Source organism: Pleurodeles waltl, chromosome 7 (genome assembly GCF_031143425.1).
Source record: "Pleurodeles waltl isolate 20211129_DDA chromosome 7, aPleWal1.hap1.20221129, whole genome shotgun sequence".
NCBI classification, from domain to species: Eukaryota; Metazoa; Chordata; class Amphibia; order Caudata; family Salamandridae; genus Pleurodeles; species Pleurodeles waltl.
The window spans coordinates 1,280,125,701-1,280,141,451 of record NC_090446.1 but is presented as its reverse complement, the minus strand read 5'-3'; the positions used below and the strand labels follow the sequence as shown (position 1 = coordinate 1,280,141,451).

The window sequence follows — 15,751 nt, the reverse complement described above, 5'->3', positions numbered from 1 at the left end:
ATTTGAGGAAGCACCAGTAGGTGAGGAGGACAGGGCTTCTTTCCCGGTAAACTTGAGGAAGTACCAGAGGGGCTTTCGGAGATGGGGCTTACTGCGTTGGATGGCTTCAGATTTTTTCTGTGGCATGCCATTAAAATTGCCTACACTTGGGATTTTGCCTGACCTTCTTCAGGTTAGAGCAAGAGTCGTGTACACTGTACGTTCACAATGATTTTAAAATAAAATTTAAAACAATGTTTCATTGTAATTATTCTACATAAAGGGGGTCATTATGACCCTGGCGGAAGGCGGAGAAGCGGCGGTAAGACCGCCAACAGGCTGGCGGTCTTACTTTGTGGAATTATGACCATGGCGGTTACTGCCATGGTCATCCGCCGGTTCTCCATTCCGCCCGCCAGGGCGGAGATGACCGCCGGGCTGGAGACCTGGGTCTCCAGCCCGGCGGCCGTCACTATACCGCCTGCGGTAAGCATGGCGGTAAGCACTATCAGTGCCAGGGAATTCCTTCCCTGGCACTGATAGGGGTCTCCCCCACCCTCACCCCGACTCCCTCCCCTACACCCCTGCCACCCCCCAAAGGTGGCAGGGCCCCCCTCCCCACCCCGACCCCCAACATCACAGCACTCATACACACACGACACGCACGCAGGCACCACCAACACACATACACGCACACACACCGACATACATGCAAACATCCACACACACAGTCAGACACGCACACCCACATTCAAACATACACGCACACAACCATGCAGACATATCTACACACATACACGCACTCATTCCCATACTCACGACACCCACGCAAGCATACAAGCACTCAGACATCCCCACTACATACACACACGCACACCCCCATTCAAACACACAACACACAACACCCCCCCACCCCCCTCCCCTCACGGACGATCGACTTACCTGCTCCGACGATCCTCCGGGAGGGGACGGGAGCCATGGGGGCTGCTCCGCCGACACCACACCATCAACAGAACACCGCCACGCCGAATCACAGGACGTGATTCGGTGGGCGGTGTTCTGTTGACGTGGCGGTGGAGGTGGAGCAACCTCCACTTCCCCGACGCCCGCCAGTATGGCTGTTGGCGGCTCTCCGCCTGAAAAAGGACGGAGAGCTGCCAACAGTCATAATACGCCGAGCGGCAAACCGCCACCACTGGCGGTCTTCCGCACTGGGTATTAGAGCACATTAGTTTGGGATAAATGAGCAACTTCCAAGTTTATAAACATTATAAACCTACACTGACCTTTTCTAACCTGATGTTAATTTCAGCTCGCACACTCCACTAAATGTCCATTGCCAACTATGAAAATACTCTAATTGTTTTTTCATTTCTTTTTTTATTCAGAGAAGAGAAAATCACTATGAACAATTTATCTTAGAGAAAAAAAGAAAGAAAAAAAACATTCTGTTAGCATTCCTGCCACCAGCCCATGCATTTCATATTAGCAACAGAGCACCATTAAATGTTTTACCTGCAGTCACCCCTGTTCGGCATCCTGCCAATTCAAATTCATTATCATCATCACAGGTGAAACAATCCTTCCACGATCAGAGAGACATGTATGAATAAATAATCTAGTATAGCATTCAGCTGGTTACAGGACATCAGAATTGCTATCCCCACCTATAGTTGATATTTAACCACGGACCTTATCCCTCTGATGCCAGCCAGTCCCTAATTCCAAGTCCAGCTTCCATCCTTTTTGACATCGGCAACCAGATCCGCATGCCGCCTCCCCGATGCTATGAGCAGGCGTGCTACCGTCATGGATACATAAATAAAATAAATCTTCCCCATATCACCTAAAAGGCCAAATAACATCAACGATGGAGTGATCTCAACCTTGTCTTTAAGCGCCTCCTGCAGGAAGTCCTCAATATCTATTTTCAAGGCTTGCAGTTCATCACATTCACAAAACATATGGGCCATGTCTGCGGGAGCCTGCCCGCAGCGGGGCCATTTATCATCGGCTGAACAACTTAGCAGGAGTGTAATAGAGGTTGAATATGGTTGTATAGTTTTTTCCCAAGAAAAAAATGTAATTGTGATGAAATAACCACTAATATAGACGCACATTCACTAAGAGGAAAAAATTAGAACAATGGCAAAAACTCCTCAGCATGAAGGGTAGGTCCATGCTTACCTACTTCATGTGATTAACACACACCATCTAACTAAACCTCTCAAGTATAGAAAACTAAAAATGTTGATTATAATATATTTTCCTGCGTTACTACTCATGCAAATCCATTTAGCTTGTGCATTTCAGTTAGTAGATGCACCTGGCTCAACTTTGTACCCCAAATGCTATTCTTATAACCTTAATCTTGTGTTTAAGTTTTGTTATCTAGTCCAAATGTAGACAGTAGCTAGGGGTCCATGAAACTTCCCTGATTTTAAACAGAAAGGCTTTGGATTTATAAAAAATCAGCATTGAAAATGTAACTTGACATATGGGTTTAATTAGGCATGTAATTTTACAAATTGTCTTGACAATCAATATTGAGGATACGAAATGCCATAGATGTAAAGGGAAGACATTGATAGAAAAAGTTACTTCTTGTGCATTGTCCGGCGTCCTTCCTGTTTCCCCATTAGGTTCTCCTTAGTATTCATCTCAGGCTTCAGCAATATGATGTAACATTTGGGGAAAAATATACAGCCCAGCAGGCCACTACTGGAGCACAGGATTGCAAATACCTCTACAGCGACCATATGGCTCCCCTTTGTACTCAAATACACAGGGATGAATGACACCCACACAGCTGCAAATATGAGCATACTGAATGTGATCAGCTTGGCCTCGTTGAAGTTGTCAGGTAAAGCTCTCGCCAGGAAAGCCACCACCAAGCTGCAAGTAGTTAAGGCCCCCATGTATCCCAGCATGCACCAGAATGCAAAGGGAGATCCTTCATTGCACTCAATTACTACCTTCCCCAGTCGTGATTTCTGATTCATTTCTTGGAAGGGGGGACTGACTGTGAGCCAAATTACACATATAACAACCTGTATGCAAGTGCAGATAAACACCATGGTATTCAACAGTCCAGAACTCAGCCACATTTTAGTGCTGCTGCTTGGCTTTGTGGCTTTAAAAGCAATGAGCACCAATACAGTCTTTCCCAAGATGCAGGATATGCACAGCACAAAGATGATTCCAAATGTGGTTTGCTGGAGCATACAGCTGACAGAGGTTGGGTAACCTATGAACAGCAGAGAGCACAGGAAGCAGAAGATGAGGGCTGATAGGAGGAGGTAGCTGAGGCTGCGGTTATTGGCTCTAACAATTGGGGTCTCTGAGTTCTTTAAGAAAAGCATTAAGATGGCGACTGCAACAAGAGCTCCAAATAAGGAGAGTGAGGCAAGAGTGCTGCCAAGGGCGTCGTCATAGGACAGAAACTCCAGCGACTTAATCCGACATCCATCCTTATTCTCAGTTGGCCATTCTCCATCTGGACACTTTGTGCAGTGTGATGAGTCTTTTGCAATACATATTTATCAATGAGTAGATAATCAACAGGTGGAAAATGTACAGAAAATAAAATAATGGAAAGAAAGAATGAAAGAGAAAAAAATGTGTTAGAAAATAGAAGAGGCACAGAAGGACAAAAAGAAATAGGCACATTCATTATTTATTTTACTTGTTGAAGCAGGTGTTTTAATACAAATATTAATGAGTATTCATGTATCCTGAGTAATGGATTTGCGTAGAAAATGTAATGATATAGAGAAAAATAATGCACACATTTGAAAATGTGTCCACGTGAGTGGTCACCCATGTTCATGAAGTATACTTATTGTTGGCTAACTAATATAATATATGGAGCTTATGTTTGATTACTGTACTAATACATCATATTAAGGGTAATGCATTATGTGTTAGCTTTATTAATTGTAGGCCTTAACTTAGTGGAGGTCCTGGCCTAGTTGCACGGCCTCATGTTAAGCTGTATTTCTAAACTGATTATTAAATTGTCTGCTTAGGGAATTAAACTGTGATTTTCCACTGTGCTGTTCAAATGTGCTTGCAGCTAAAAGCCTTTCTCATGAGAACCAATTGCTAGAAGATGCTGTTCTTGCTAAATGTAACAAAATTCATATAATGTGGGTAAGACTGACTTTCTCAGGAGTAGAACAATAGAGACACTTATTAGAATATAAGCTGCAACAATATTGTTACCTGACGAGCCGGATGATGAGAACGGGACAATAAGAGCCAATCAGCGACATGTGAACCGAATACTAGTAGAAAGTATAGATTTTATGTTTTCGATTTATTAAACAAAGTGTGAACATGCGATCCCTTGACTAATAGGGACTTGGGAAGTCATTTTAGGGAATCTAACTTAGAAGGACTGCACCAAGAGGAGATGTGCCATTCTCCCCATTCTTCTCAAGGGTTTGTTTCTGTTCTGAATTGCTTAAAGACTTTGCGTTTTCTGAACTTTGATGCTGAATCCTGATGCCTTGCTGACCTAACTGATGTCCTGATGACGAAGATGATCTTAGCTTGTGATCCACTTGAGGAGAGGTATATTACTACTGATGTGTTTGTTAAGACTGTTTGCTTTTCTTTCTAGGTACCGACTGCACTATTTTGATAGAGTTATAATTAGATTTTTTCCAAATTTGGTTTGACTAAATTATTTTGCATGAAGCCCAACATGCTAATCTGGCGTTAGATAAGGATTCCTCACTAATGAAGTTCACTACATGGGGGAACGTTTGATGTCTTTTCTTTACATATAAATGTATGTGATATTGTTTGCACAATTGTTCTTGTTATTAATTTGCACTGTAACTGTAGAATGTGTAGTGGCTCGATCTTGGAATAGATTGTGCTTCTTTCGCCGCTTTGGACCGCCAGTAGTGTTTCTGTATGTTTATCATTTGATATTGAGATTATCTTACGTGACATTAGCATTGTTAATATAGGGAAATAAAATATTTTTACTTTTACTAAAGGTCTGGTTATTTATGACTGAAAAGTCAGGCTGTGTGACAATTACTGACTCCAATTGATTACTAGTGCTAATTGATTATCATTGATTGTTGATGTTATTGATTAATTATTGATTATTGATCTGCATGTACTGGAGTTATGGTGGGAACATCTTCAATGCGAGTCAAAAGGTTTATCGACCTATTCGCGTCCCCTTGTAGGTTTACCTATTAATGTCAGACGCGCTAACAGAGATGGTATCAGAGATTGATGGTTCGTCTTCTTAAGAGCCCATCATAGATTTCCAGTACAGGATCGTCTCCTTAAGAGCCTATCATAAATGTCCGGTACAGGTTTGTCTCCTTAAGAACCCATCATAGATGTCCGGTACAGGTTCATCTCTTTTGGAGCTCACCATAGATGTTCAATATAGGTGGTATTAACAGAGATAGTAGAAAGATTGATGGTTCGACTTCTTAAGAGGTTCACAGAGATAGAAACAGCTCAATGATCTGTCTCCTCAATAAGCTATCATAAGTGATCACAGAGCTAGTAGCAGGAAAACATAAAAATTAACGGAGATGGTAGTTCTACTTCCACAGCTTATGCAAGTCACAGATGAATTGTGATGTTTGTGAGAGTTTAGGGAGTTTACGTACTCCAAATGAAGTTGTAGAAGGAGTGTGCGTACTCCGCAGTGTCAGAATAGGGAAGTCGTCGAACTTCACATGTGTGTAGCGCTTTGTGCTAAAATATTGTCCATGTTGTTGTTGATGTACGGATCCTGTGTGGTCTAAGACTACGGAGTATATTTAGAAGTGTATGAGACACTTGGTTTTATGTTGTAATTTGTTTGATTTAGTAGGTCGATCGGGCGTGGTTGACAAGTCAGAGTGTGAGTCAAAGTGAGTGAAAGAGAATTTCGACTGAGATTTGGTGAGTCCTATGTGTACCAGGACAGACCCACTGATCAGTTGAGAGTAAAATTTGCAGGTTGAATTATGCTTGCGAATCAGAGAAACTGAGAAAGAAGAGTAGCTGTAAGTGCGGGAAGAGCTGTCAGTGAAAAATCTGTAAAGTTTCTAAAGCGCTTGTTTCTAAGCGATTGTGTTACCTTTCCTGTAGTAAAACAGCAGATTTGGTTTTGGATTTTGGGCTTAGTGCTCGCAATTATTGCATCAGTTTTGTATGAATCGACGTTTGGGAAGACAAGCCGCAAGACTTTGTCAGCCGCAGTACGTGTGAGTGGAGCCGTGCTGGGATAGGTCGGTTATTGAGAAGGGTCACGCACGGATTGACAGCCATCCATGAGGTGCAATTGATTGAGAAAGTGGGTGAAGAGAATTCTGGGATTAAAAGTCATTTCTTGATTTGATTTTAAATAACATAAAAGTTGAAAAGATGAAATTTATCAAGGCTTTAAAGAGTGCTTTAAGGGGAGATACGTATATTACAATGAGTATAGGCAAGGCTACACCACCAGAAGGTACACCAGCTTACATTGCAATGGACGAGAAGGGTGTTGCGCCATGTCTTTGGTTAAAGCAATGGTGCAAAGTGACAACGAAAGATGGTAGTTTAGCATTTCTTGCTAACCAAACATTCATTTTGAGTGCTTTAGAGCATTTGAGGAGGGTACTGTATGATCTGAAACCCCGTCCGAGACCAGCACAATTTGAGGCATTAATGATCTGGGAGCTGGTAGCCAGACAGCAACAGCAACAGAAATTCAAGAGGAGAATGAGAAGGGCAGAAAAGACACTGACAGAGGCTAGGTGGGACAGTGTTCAGAGAATTTGGAGAAATTAGACTTTGCACAGAATTAAGTTGATTCCAGCAATTATGCAGGGCAATGAGAAGGAAGGAAGGAAAGCTACTAGAAAAACTAACAGAAGCTCGTCCAAAAGTAGGGAAGCTAGAAAGTCTTCAACAGTGAAGGAAGAATCAGATGATGATGAATGCATTTTACAGTTATTGAGAAATCGTCCACCACCATCTGCAGCCTATGAGAGCGATCCGAGCACCAGTGCTGATCCTTCAGCTCCGACACAGGTTAATGGGACAGTGAGCCCGGTGCAGGTTAATACTAGCCTGACACAGAGTCCAATGCAGGGTAGTCTTAATACGCCTACTACTCCAGTGGTACAAAAGCAGGTGCAACCGCCACAGGTCCAGAAAATTTACCCTGATGTACCTATTGTAGAAATGGCTACAAACTTAGTGGTGCCTACGGAACAAATTTTCCAGAGACCGATGTTGGTTCAGACAGAACCAACTCCGCTTTTACTGCCCCAAATGCAGCCACAAGTCATGGCAGAGATTCACTCCGGTAACAGGGACACAGTCAGATATGTCTTCAATGATGAATCAGAACATGGGAGTTACTCTCCCACAGAACTTGAGTAACAGACCAACCCCAAATGCTATATCTTCACCTATTACTGTTGATCCAGCCATACCCTTATTTTCACAGAAAAAACTCAGTGGATGTGAACAGGGTGTCATGTCACAGAATGCAATGGAGGGAGGACATAACAGTCTCTCCTGTGGGACAGACTTTTGACGGATCAAGATCACTGTTTGACCTAAGTCCATTCGGAGTACTTCCAAATACTATGGCAGGGTCAAACGTTGGCCAGAACTTGAAATTGCTGACAACGCAGAACCTGAATGCAGTTGCACAGCAGGTGACACCTGTCCAAGCCAGCAACATCTTGTTGCAAGGTTTGACTGCTCAGCAGTTGACTGAATGGTTAGACAAGCTGAAAACCCCGCAGAGTGCTCCTAAGGAAGAGGAGTATTTGAATTATGCTAGGCTAGGCATGGAAGCGAGTGAGCTCATTGAGGGAACTGTGGATGTGAACAGGTTAGAATCCTGCACAGAAGAAGAGTTGAGATATTTGTGCCCAAAGATTACAAAAGAAGCGAGCAATGTGAACCAGAAGCTAGCAGACCTGGCATTGAAGTATGGCATAGAAATAGAGAAAACAAAGCATTTGAAAAGAAGTTACAGATTAGATTTTGAGACTAAAGATTTTGAACACTTGAGATCTGCCGGAATTAAGGCACACCTTAGGGAATTACTTCAAAGTGCCCAGCCTTGGGGAGCATTAGACAAATGGGAAGGCAGAGGGGTAAAGAAAAGAGACAAAAGGAAAAGGGATTCTTTGGAGCTGACTGCAAATGTGCAGCAAGGTCAAGACCCAGTGAAGATTTTACCAATGAGAGAGATTCCAGGAAGGAATTTTGTTCATATTCCATGGAGCAGAAGTGATATTCTATCATTTACTAATGATTACCCCAAATTGATGGAGAAGCCAGTAGAATGGCACCAGCAGACAGGTTTGTAAAACTTGCAAAGTGCCTGTGGGAGGATCGGAACACTTTATTAGAGATAGTGGTCCCAGCTGATCTGTGAATAGAATGTAAGAGGATTGTAGATTGGCCAACAAGAGAACCAGAGAGAGATAAAATTACAGGTGCACCTCCTCCTGATGTAATGAAATATTACTATAAGGTGATTGAATTTTTGAAAATGAGAATTTCGCCCAAGAACTTTGATTGGCAGAGAATTGACAGGACCACTCAGGAAGCAAAGGAGTCGATACATGCGTATTATGAGAGGTTGTTACAGGCGTTCAAGCATTACAGTGGTACAGAGACAATTGTTTATGTTCAGATTTGTGGAAGGATTGAAACGTGAAATTAGCCAGATGATTAAGAATCATTTGATTTCCTGGCAAGCAAAGCCGATTGATGAGGTGTTGCAGTAGGCAAAGTACTTTAGCAATGAGATTGGGTTGAAGCAGAAAAAACTGAAAGAGAAGGCGATGGTGATGCAGATTAAAGCTGCTCAGACAGGCATGAAAGGGAATTTTCCCCAGCAGCTACCACATCATCAGCAGGGAAACATGGTGTTTCAGCCTCAGATGAGAGGTAGAGGTCACCTAGGTATGAATCGCGGACCAGACTTGGGTACTGTAGAAGTTCAGAATGATGTGCGGGAATGAAGAAATTGATGCCTTGTCACGCTTGCGGAGCCATCGGACATTGGAAACAGGAGTGTCCGATGTTGGTGCAGGAAGGTGTTGTTCTGCAAACTAATTATATCAATTCATTCCAGAACATGAGAGGACCGAGAATGAGAGGTCTTAATCCAAATTTTAAAAATAATGTGAGTCAAGTGCAGAATTTTCAACTAATGCAGCAGGTGTAAATGCCATGTGTACAAATGACACAGTTGCAGCCAATGCAGCAGCAGGTTCCTATGGTACCTAGACAGCAAATTCAAATACCTCAAGCCCCACTGGAACAGCAGCAAATGATGCTTTCTCAACAGGCCACAGGTCAGAAGCTTAACCAAAGTAATAACACAGAACACAGTGAGACTGGAATAAACAATGACTGGATGAGCAACATTTCAGATGGGGAGCCATGTGTGCTTGCAACCTCCTTAGAAGTATACCAGAGAGGTCCCTATGTTAAGGGAAAAGTCATGGGTCACAGAGTATCATTCTTGGTTGACACAGGAGCTACTAGCCCTACAGTAAGATCAGTTGAAGTTCCGAATTTGCCCCTTTCAGGCAATACGGTTCAGATTGTAGGAGTAGCGAATCAATATTTGACTAACCCGATCACAGAACCAGTTCAGGTTAATATTGGCAACTTCCAGGGATTGCACAGATTCGTAGTCTGTGATTCAAGTCCAGTATTCCTACTGGGAAGAGACTTGCTGTGTAAAACAAGATGCTTGATTACTTGTTCAAATGATGGAATCGAGATTCAGACGAAATAACGATGATAAAGATGACCAAGCCCCGGAGGCAGAGTGTGAGACAATAAATGAGGAATACCCTCTGATTGACTTTTCCCAGTGTTCACAGTGAAGGAGCTTCATCCTGACTTACAGGGAATAGTTAAAGAGAAGGTGTAGGATCTGACAGGAAAAGAGATATGTCTGATAAAGGGAGTTTGGCCAGTTAAAGGTACTGTAAAGCCTAATGCAACTTTTCCTCAAATTCCCCAGTACCACATGCCATAAGATGTTTTTATGAAGATCATTCAAATAATTGCAGACCTTGTGAAACAAGGGGTTTTGAAGGAAGTATTGGGCAGCCCATGTAATTCACCGATAATGGGTTTGAAAAAGCCCTGTGGGAAAGTTCAAATTGTCCAGGATTTGAGAAAAGTAAATGACATTGTGGTGAAATGTTGTCCCGTGGTGCCAAATCCAGCAGTGATAATGTTTCAGATTCCATGTGATGCTGAGTGGTTCACTTTCATTGACTTGTCGCAAGCCTTCTTTTCTGTGCCCCTTCACGAGGACAGCCAATTTCTCTTTTGATTCAAATTCTTAGACCGAGTTTACTGTTGGTGTTGAATTCCTCAAGGGTTTTCAGAGTCACCTTCCATATTCAATCAGATCTTGAAAAATAATTTGGAGTCTTTGGAATTGCCTTTCCAATCGACCTTGGTACAGTACATTGATGACTTGCTGATTGCGTCCAAAACTAGGGACGACTGCAAGTATGACACGATTGCTCTGCTGAACCATTTGGGAAAGAACAGTCATAAAGGGTCCGCACTTAAATTGCAGTACTGTCAGAAAGAAGTGAAATACTTGGGTCACCAGATTGAAAAGAAATCAAGGAGGATGTCCAGAGAAAGGGCCACGACAATATTGCAGATGAATCCCCCAACCACCAAGAGAGATGTGAGGATTGTTTTAGGGATGGTAAGCTACTGCGGCCAATGGATTCCCAATGTTTTGGTCATTTCTAAGCCTTTGCAGAAGCTGACACACATGGAGGTCACCGATCCCATAGTGTTAGACCAGGCTTGCTGGAAAGCGTTTACTGAACTGAGAGAGAGTCTGTGCAAAGCTCCGGCTTTGGGTATGCCTGACTACACTAAACTTTTCACATTGTTTTGCCATGAGCATGATGCGTGTTCTTTGTCTGTCTTGACGCAGGTCCCTGGAGGTTAAACTGCCCAGTAGCATATTTTTCAGCTACTTTGGACCCAGTCACAGCAGCCCTACCAGGTTGTTTGCGTGCTGTTGTAGCGGTTGGACAGAGCCTTGCACAATGTGAGGGCATTGTGATGGGACACCCCTTAACTATCATAGTCCCTCACTCCATTGAAATCCTACTTACAAAAACAAAGATCCAATACCTAACAGGTGCAAGTTTGACCAGATATGAGACGAATATTCCAGGGTCACCAAATGTTTCACTGAAAAGATGTACGGTGCTGAACCCGGCAACCTTACTCCAAATGAAAATGTTGAAATTGAAAAATTGGAGGACATTGAGCATGATTAGCTTGAAGTAACTGACTTGTGCACAAAACCGAGACCTGATTTTAGAGACACCCAGTTGGAGGAGAATGACCAAATTATCTTTGTTGATGGTTCCTGGATAAGAGACAATACAGGGACACTAAGAGCAGGGTATGCCGTGTGCACAATTACTGGTATCCTGGAAGCATCTTGGCTTCGGGAGTGTATTCTGCGCAAGTAGTGGAATTGGTAGCCCTTTCTGGAGCATGCCATGTTTCTGCTCAGCTGAAAGTTACAATCTAAACAGATAGCCAGTATGGATTTGGGATAGTCCATAACTTTAGCCAGCTGTGGTCACAGAGAGGTTTCATGACCTCTTCTGGTTCACCAGTGAGAAATGGTGAGACAATTAAAGAACTGTTGCATGCTATCCAAATGCCTGAAAAGATTGCTGTGTTAAAATGCAGTGCACATCTGAAATCACAAGACTTTATGTCAATGGGAAAGGGATATGCAGATCAAGTTGCAAGGTTTTGGGCATTGAACTGTATATAGTTTAAGGATAAGTAGGAATTGTTACCTGAAGAAGATGAAGCATGACCAAGTTTTGCATTGAAAGTAATTGATACATTAGAAGAATTGAAAACATTGCAGAATAATGTTGACAGGGAGAAAAAGCGTCATGGAGCAAAATGAAATATGTGCAGTGACAAGATGATCTGTGGATTTCAGAGGAGGGTTAATTGGTGCTAATAGTCTGCTGTCTCAAATGCTAGGTATTATCATGGTCAAGCATATGTTGGGAGGGATGCCATGGTTCGTCTGTTTAAACACAATTGGTTCAACCCAAGGTTTAGACAGGTTTCTGAAGCAGTTTGCCATCGCTGCATCATTTGCCAACAAATGAACGTGGGAAAAGGGACAGTGGTTAATTTGAGCCACATTGGAAGAGCAGGAGGTCCATTCTGCAGAATGCAAATTGATTTTATTGAGATGCCAATGTGTGGAGGTTTGAGATATGTGTTGGTGCTTGTATGCATCTTTAGTCATTGGATTGAAGCGTACCCCAGTCAAAGAAATGACAGTCTCACAGTAGTGAAACTACTGCTTAGGGAAGTGGTCCACATTTTGGGTTTCCGATCTCTTTAGAATCAGACAGGTGAAGTCACTTCAACAATGAAGTAATAGAATCATTGTGTGCAGCATTGAACATTGAGCAGAAGTTGCATTGTAGTTACTGCCCTGAAGCTTCAGGACTAGTGGAACAAATGAATGGTACCTTGAAGTCAAGAGCTGCAAAGATGTGTGTGTCCATGATTCTGAATTGGCCTGATGCACTGCCTTTAGTTCTGATGACAGTAAGAAACACACCCGATAGGAAGGCAGGATTGTCACTGCATGAAATCCTTATGGGCCGAGCCATGAGGTTGCCAGCGGTGCCTGAAAATTCACTTGTCAACATTACAGATGGTATGGTGTTTGACTACTGTAAAGGTCTGGCTGATGTGGTTTGCTCTTTCTCTCAGCAGGTGGAAGCCACCACACTGCCACCGATGCATGACCCAATGCACAACCTGAGAGTCGGTGTGGTCCGGAAACACGTGAGGAAAACGTGTATGGAGCCTCGTTGGAAGTGTCCGTTCCAGGTAGTTCTGACGACTACTATAGCTGTGAGGTGCACTAGAGTTCCGAATTGGATCCATGCCAGCCACATGAAGAAAGTGGCATGTTCTTTGGACAATGACGAAGAGTTGTTGAGAGTACTAACAATCACAAAATAAGTCTCAGAACCGGAAAGAGAAGAAAGAGGATCTAATAACAGATCTGAACACATTGAGGATGGTTCAGTCACTCCTGTGAGAGACAAAGGAGAAGATGTTCAGGAGGGTGACAGTGAGCCAATCTCATTTGAGGCAGCAGGAGGGCCTAGTCAGAGAAGCTTGCCCAGAAGCAGACGATTTTGAGAGACAATTAGAGCAGTTGCCAGACCCTGAGGGGGAAGTAATTGAGGCGGATTAAAGCCTATGTGATCTGACTCCTCCAGAACCAGCTGCAGGTCCGTCAAGAGAAAACACCACAGAGCAAGAAGAAGTTACAAGTTCAACACTGAAAAGAACATTAACCAACGGTCCACTGAAAGGAGCTAAGTGGCCGGAATCACAAGCAAAGATAAAGGAAGCAGTTGTTGAGACAACAATTTAGGAGAAAGTAGATACGACAAGGAGAGAAGATCTTAGTGAAGGAGAATTGAATGGAGATAGAAAGTTGAAAAGGAAGAGAATAGCAAGTCGAAGGTACGCAGGTCCTGAATGGGCATATGCAACTACAAGTGAATGGCAAAAATAATATTTGTCTTTTTGTTTTGATCAAGACATTCCAGGTCAATATTTTGGCACTTGAACGAAGCTGATAACCTGAACTGTTGAAAATTTGAGAAAAGTGCAAAAGAAAGGGAAACTATTGAATGTAACCGGAAGAGACCTTGAAAATCTGGTTTGACCTTTTTGATAACCTGATTTGACAAGCTGCTAACCCACTTTTTGACAGAGGATCCTGGAAGTGAGACTGGGAGCTGTAAATAACTGCTGAAAAGACGATTTAATATTTTTGATTTTGATTGTTACTGCATTTTCTAAATTTCTCTTCTACTTTCTGATTCTTTACAGATCATGAGTAACATTAGCCAGCAGGGTAGGAAGAATGAGTGCTGTAAATACATGAGCATTGGTTTGGCAATTGTGTGTGGGATTCTGTTTGTGATATTGATTGTGGGTCTGACTGTTCTTGACAAGGGTAAAGCCAACCATACTTTAGCTTTAGAGACAACTACTTCATTAACGGCAATAGAGAAGTTTAGGCTAGATGAGAAGTATCTGCACAAGGGTACTAATGCACAAGGGGAACATTCTTCTAATGTCTTCTATCGCTTATCGAGTGAGTATGTTGAGATGATGGATGCAAAGAATTGTTATGTGTGTAAGCAATTTACTTCATCAGTCGAAGAATGAGTTACCTATCATAGTTTGCCTCTAATTTATTGAATAGGTTGTAGTCTGGTACTGACGAGATTCAATAACCAGGAGTACATTCAGTATTTCTACTACAACCATGATGTGATGTTTTCGTTTGTCCCCATATTTAGGTACCTGAGTAAAGTAGCTAAGGATAATGACATATTACTAGTTAGAGGTTTCTTTGAGCCCACAGTAACCTTTAGCACAGCTTATGCTCACAGAAATAACCTAACATGCTTGTTCACACCTTTAGAGAAGAGCTTCTTAGATCACACAGATGACAGGAGAAAGGCATTGAAAGAGAAATTAGAAAAAGGCATAGAGAAGAGGACTTACGAGACTAATGATGCTTTTAGTGCAATAAAAACACAAGGGAAATTAGCTCTAGATGCGCAATACGTAGGGAAGCTTTGTGTGAATAGGCCTAAATCTCGCACTAACACTTTATTTGTGGGAACATGTGAATGTAGACGTATTTTTGTTTCAAAGTAAATGGACATTTATGTTGAATGGACAAGATCCAGCGATTCCTGGGATATATTACATCTGTGGTTCTAATGCTTATTACCGTCTTCCGAGATGATGGTATGGTACTTGTTATTTGGGGTAGTTTTCTCAAAGATTTATCAACTTGACGACTTACCGAAATTTCTGAAAGTGACTGAATTACATCACATTACAGAAAGGAGAGAGTCTCCTTCTGGTATAGTGAGAGATATATGTTGAGCAATAATTCCTTCAGAGGGAGTTACTCTGAATTCAATAAAGATTTGAAAGTTGTCTACTATTGTGGATAACATGCTGACAAAGTTTTCAGGAGCCATACTCCTGATGGATACTGAATTAGCTGCTGAAAGAGCTATGACTCTTCAGAACTGCCTTGCATTAGACATTCTTTTAGCAAAGGATGGCGGAGTTTGCAAAATGCTTAATTCTAGGCATTGATGTTTGTTCATTCCTGACAATAGTAAAGAAATTAGAAGCTTGCTTACTAATCTGACTAATGAGAGTGGTGATTTGAGAGAATTGAAGGAACCAGATGTTTGGGAGAAAGTTGGCAAGGGATTTGCTTCAGTGGGAAATCAGCTCTGCAGCATTGGGAAAGGGATATTATTGAAAATAATACAGGGACTATTGATTATTGTGGTTTGTTTAATTGGAATTTGAGGAATATGTAAATTGTGTAAAATTATCAAATTGAAGAAGACAAAGAATAGTCAGAGGAGGGAAGAAAAGAAAAGAGAAAAATTGTTTAGGGAAAATTCGAAAAGAGAACTAAGATTTGAACTGATTGAAATGACGGAATTTTAGCAGAATCAAAATTTGTGAAAGGAGGTTTAGTGTGATGACACATTTAGTCATCAGAAGAGGGTTTGCTAACACTGAAGATTCTAATGAAATTATTAATGAATATGCATTATTTTACGCGTGTGGCCGTCAATGTTCACAAAGTGTGCTTATTAATGGCTTATTAACATGAAATGTTGAGCTT

At 42.0% G+C, this 15,751-nt stretch overlaps 1 protein-coding gene across 1 annotated transcript in view; it reads right to left on the bottom strand.

Moving 5' to 3' along the window:
• Positions 1-2,576: 2,576 nt before the first annotated feature.
• LOC138247032 (vomeronasal type-2 receptor 26-like) overlaps positions 2,577-15,751 on the bottom strand; it is a 150,402-nt gene continuing 137,227 nt past the window's right edge. The window contains exon 3 of the mRNA XM_069201781.1: positions 2,577-3,502. Coding sequence (XP_069057882.1) covers positions 2,577-3,502 — 926 coding nt within the window. The remainder of the gene's footprint in view (positions 3,503-15,751) is intronic.